Source organism: Homarus americanus, unplaced genomic scaffold (assembly GCF_018991925.1).
Source record: "Homarus americanus isolate GMGI-L3 unplaced genomic scaffold, GMGI_Hamer_2.0 scaffold7504, whole genome shotgun sequence".
NCBI lineage: Eukaryota > Metazoa > Arthropoda > Malacostraca > Decapoda > Nephropidae > Homarus > Homarus americanus.
Genome location: NW_024752810.1, coordinates 242,501 through 247,237, shown reverse-complemented (window position 1 = coordinate 247,237; position 4,737 = coordinate 242,501). Strand labels below are relative to the sequence as shown.

The window sequence follows — 4,737 nt, the reverse complement described above, 5'->3', positions numbered from 1 at the left end:
GAGGAGGAGAAGGAGTGGAGGGAAGGAGGAAGGAGTGACATGAGGCGGGAATGAGAGGGGTGAGAGGGATAGTACTGGCCTCGTGCCTGGGGTGATGATAGTGGCGTTATGTGGTGAGTAAGAGGACTCCTTCAGGTGTGTTGGAAGTGTTTATAATGGCGTAGTTAGTGTTTATGGGGGCGTAGTTAGTGTTAATAGGGGCGTAGTTAGTGTTTATAGGGGCGTAGTTAGTGTTTATAGGGGCGTAGTTAGTGTTTAAAGGGGGGTAGTTAGTGTTTATGGGGGCGTAGTTAGTGTTTATAGGGGCGTAGTTAGTGTTTATAGGAGCGTAGTTGGTGTTTATAGGGGCGTAGTTAGTGTTTATAGGGGCGTAGTTAGTGTTTATAGGGGCGTAGTTGATGTTTATGGTGAGTCTGATATTTATAAAGGAATCTAATGTTTATAATGGCGCCTAGAATGTTAATAACGTCCCCACGCTGTGTTTAGTGCTGGTAATTAAACGAACATCACTTACCTGTTGACAGTGTTTCATAACGGTGATAAACAGAGGAGTATCCTAATGTTTATGGGTATATAAATTACTAGATATAATAGAATTTTAGAGAGATGTTAACATAGATGGTGATTGTGAAGATGAATGTGTGGGTTTTATATTTTGTGTTATAAGTTGTGGGGCGACTGGCGAAACTGGAATTAAAACCAGACGAGTTAATCTCTCTCTCTCTCTCTCTCTCTTTCTTTCTTATGGAGATAATGAATAAAGTAAATTGACACAAATAGATAAATTTGTGTATAAAGTATGGAATTGAAATAAAAATTACATTGTTAACTCGGAGAGAGAGAGAGAGAGAGAGAGAGAGAGAGAGAGAGAGAGAGAGAGAGAGAGAGAGAGAGAGAGAGACTCCACAAAGGATGTGTATCTCCCCCTTCCCCACATCAACATAGTGGCACACGCCACCCCCCCCCTCCCTCCCTTCAACGGTTCTCCTCCTCCCTCCACCCTCCTCTCTCTCTTCCTCTCTCCAGGTCCTTCCCCTCCCCTTCTCCCCCTTCTTCTCTCACCGTACACCTCCCCATACCACCTCCAAAAATCCCTCCTTATCCCTCCCCAAATCCTCCCCCTTCTCCCCAGATCTCCTCCCCTCTTCTCCCCCAGAAAATTCCCACTGCCCCTTTACCCGCCTCCTCCTCTCCCCCTCCCAAAGCCTCTGTTACCGCACGATAACACCACCCGTCTACATCCTCCCGTCTCTCCTTCCGTCCGTCCGTCCATCCGTCTGTCCATCCGTCTGTCCATCCGACTTTCATGGCGGATGATTGCAAGCGGTAGAAGATAAAAATATTTTCCAAATGTCAATATTTTTCTTCTTTTTACATAATGGTGACCGACATTTTTTCTTTTTTCTCTTCAGTTCTGGGAAAAGTTGTTCGGTTGATTACTTAAGGGGAAAAAGATTACGTCAATGATTTTTTTTTTAGAGTGAGAGGAGTCATGGTAGTGGGGTCATGGTAGTGGGGTCATGGTAGTAGGGTCATGGTAGTGGGGTCATGGTAGTGGGGCGGTAGTGGGGTCGCGGTAGTGGGGTCAGTGGGCAGTGGGCCGCGGTAGTGGGGCGCGGTAGTGGGCCGCGGTAGTGGGGTCATGGTAGTGGGGTCATGGTAGTGGGGTCATGGTAGTAGGGTCATGGTAGTGGGGTCATGGTAGTGGGGTCATGGTAGTGGGGTCATGGTAGTGGGGTCATGGTAGTGCGGTCATGGTAGTGAATAGAAAAGGATGAAGAGCAGGAACAGTAGGTGGAGGAGGAAGATCTGTAAGTAGAGGATGGTAGGAGGAGGAGGAGGAGGAAGAGGAAGAAGAAAAAGAAGAAGAGGAGAATGGAGAGAAGTTTCCGGGAAGTCAAAAAAATCATAATACTTTTGTTTACCAACTTTTGTTTTGTTTTGTTTAGTTTAGTTTAGAAGTTTTTGTTGACAGTATAAACTACGACTTGATGAACGGTGGTTTAAAGGCCTTTGGGACAGATTATAAAGCATCCAAAACTAAGACTTGGTGAACGGTGATTTAAAGACCCTTGGTGAATGTTGCAAAGCACCAAAAACTAAGACTTGGTGAACGGAGATTTAAAGACCCTTGGTGAACGTTGTAAAGCACCCAAAACTAAGACTTGGCGAACGTTGCTTTAATTACGATATTATGGGAATCGTTGTGTTGATCTTTCCATGTGTTTGTTGTTGAGGCGAGAAACTTATAGCTGTTGTTGTTGCTTCGTGTATTTCAGAACTGTATTACGACTTTTCATTGTGTTTCTTGGACACCTTGAGAGCTTAAACACAGATCTTCCGGTATAGGGAACAGTGTATAGGCACCATAATGAGGATAATTACCAGAAGGCGTGTCAAAGTTCGCGTGACGGTACGGAGGGGTGATGGAAGCGTGACGAGCCATGGTTGGGCCTTCCATAGAAAGCGGGATGAGGACGGCCATGAGAGAAAACAAGGTGAGAGTGGGGATGATGAAGGGGTAACTCCTAAAGAAGCGCAGAGTGCGGCTGGTGAACCCCCTCCGCCCACCCCTGACTCTTCTCACTACGATACCGTCTGTGATGATAGGGACCTCGACGTTGAATTAGAAGAAGATGCCGACTATGAAGATGCTCATTACGAAGATACTAAAGGCTCAGGCATATATGAGAATTTAGATAAAGATTCGGAGAGGATATACGAAGAGGTTGGGAAGAAAGGTTTGAGGGTCCGCTTCGAAGGTGATAATAATGAAGAAGATGGAGATGATGGAAGCCTCTACTCGACTGGTGCCATACCAAAGAGAGGCAGCACCTCTACCTTGACGGAGGAGGAGGAGGAGGAAGAGGAGGAAAGAGGGGGTAAAGAAGTAGAGGAAGAGCAAGAACAAGATGATGATGGACAGATATATGAGACAATTGGGGAGTTCCGTCAGAGCACCGAGCCGAAAGACCCCACGAGAGATGACAGGAAAGGCGAGACATTGACGAGGGAAAGTGAGACGTATATATACGATGAACCGAGAAAGATCGAGGTAACGGTGACATCCAAGAGAGAAGGTGATGATTTTGAGGACAGGAAGTATAATAGTGATAAACCAAAGGGGAAAAAGAGAGGGAAGGTGGAGGTTAAGTTCACCCCTTGGCAAACAGAAGGTCGTGGACAGAGAACAAAGATAATAAACGATAAGTGTAATGATGGCGATGAAAACCTGAAAGTGGAACAGACGACAAAATTTTCTTGCTGTGACGGAAACGGATCCAGACATAAGACAGGGGATGGTGACAGGGGGGAAATGGGGTCCCCGTATGAGCTTCACCACAGGTCCAAGATTGAAGTCACCTCTGAGAATATGAGTGATGGTGGTTGTGATGGTGGTGATGATGGTGACGCGGGAGGTAACACGACCAAGAACAAAAAATCGTCTTGTGGTCATCAATGTGTAGATGATGATAATGATGATGACGACCTCGATGACGATGATTTTGGTGATGATGAAAGTACCATCTACCAGCGGGGGAGACATAGAGTGAAGAAAAGGACGCTGATAAGGGTGAGAGGAGTGGGTGTGGACATGGATAAGAACCAGGACCTAGAAGCAGCTGGCAGGGCCCTAGTCAAGACCTTCACTAAAACAATCGTCACGTTCGGAAGAGGTTTGTTTACCTATGTGTCTGTCTCTCACCACTGTTATTGCCGCACTGATGCACCCAAGTCTTCCACTCGTTAGACCGCACCATAAACGCACCATTACCGTGAAGGGATATTATACAGCACAATTATCACGTAAAGAAGAGCTCGGTGTTGATGTTTTAAAGGACAAGTGATCCACCTGCTTGGGTTATTAAGCACTGTTTATTAAATCTTAGTTTCCACAACACACAAATTGTAAAATAGATAAATAAATAAAGGATGATTTAGTGTTAGTTATGTTAGTAAATGTTTGTGTGTTACTCTCACTGTTCACTGTACGCTTTATCGCACTTATACACAAGTAGAGCAAAATATTGGGATCACTTGATGGATAGACACCCCAGTTTATTTTACTTACTGATTAAATATCCTAAAGCTAACCCAACCCAACCCAACCCAACCCAACCCAACCCAACCCAACCCAACCCAACCCATCCAACTAACCTAACCTAACTCAACTCATTCCACCTTAACTCCAACCCAACCCAACCCAACCCAACCTTAACCTTAACCTTAACCCAACCTTAACCCAACCCAACCCAACCCAACCCATCCAACCAACCCAACCCAATCCTAATCCCAACCTAGCTTAACACCACCCAACCCAACCCAACCCAACCCAACCCAGTTTAACCCAACCCAACCCAGGCCCAACTAACCCAACCCAACCCAACCCAACCCAACCCAACCCAACCCAACCCAGCATAACAACCCAACCCAACCCAACCCAACCCAACCCAACCCAGCATAACACAACCTAACCTAAGCCCTCAGGCAACTTTGAGGGTTTTTAAACATCAGGTGGAATAAACTAGTGTGTCTAATCTTATGGTGATATCAATAGTAATTACAAAATGAACGATATAAATACATTATAAAGAACTAACACACTAACCACATTTTCTATACATGAAACAGAAAACGGTATCATTGTTTGTTTTTTGTTTGTTATTGTTGTTAAAGCGAGAGAGAGACTTTGTTTGTTTGGTTTCCTTAGGTGGTTTGTTTACTGGAGCAGTTACC

The 4,737-nt window shown here is 45.1% G+C and overlaps 1 protein-coding gene across 6 annotated transcripts in view; it reads left to right on the top strand.

The window, feature by feature from the left end:
• Positions 1-2,356: 2,356 nt before the first annotated feature.
• The window catches only part of LOC121855197, a 242,033-nt gene continuing 239,652 nt past the window's right edge, over positions 2,357-4,737 (top strand). For all 6 annotated transcript variants that reach the window (XR_006086745.1, XR_006086744.1, XM_042350065.1 and 3 more), the window contains exon 1: positions 2,357-3,677. Coding sequence is in view for 4 of the 6 variants with exons in the window: in XM_042350065.1 (XP_042205999.1) it covers positions 2,372-3,677 (1,306 nt within the window). In the remaining 2 variants the exon portion in view is untranslated. The remainder of the gene's footprint in view (positions 3,678-4,737) is intronic.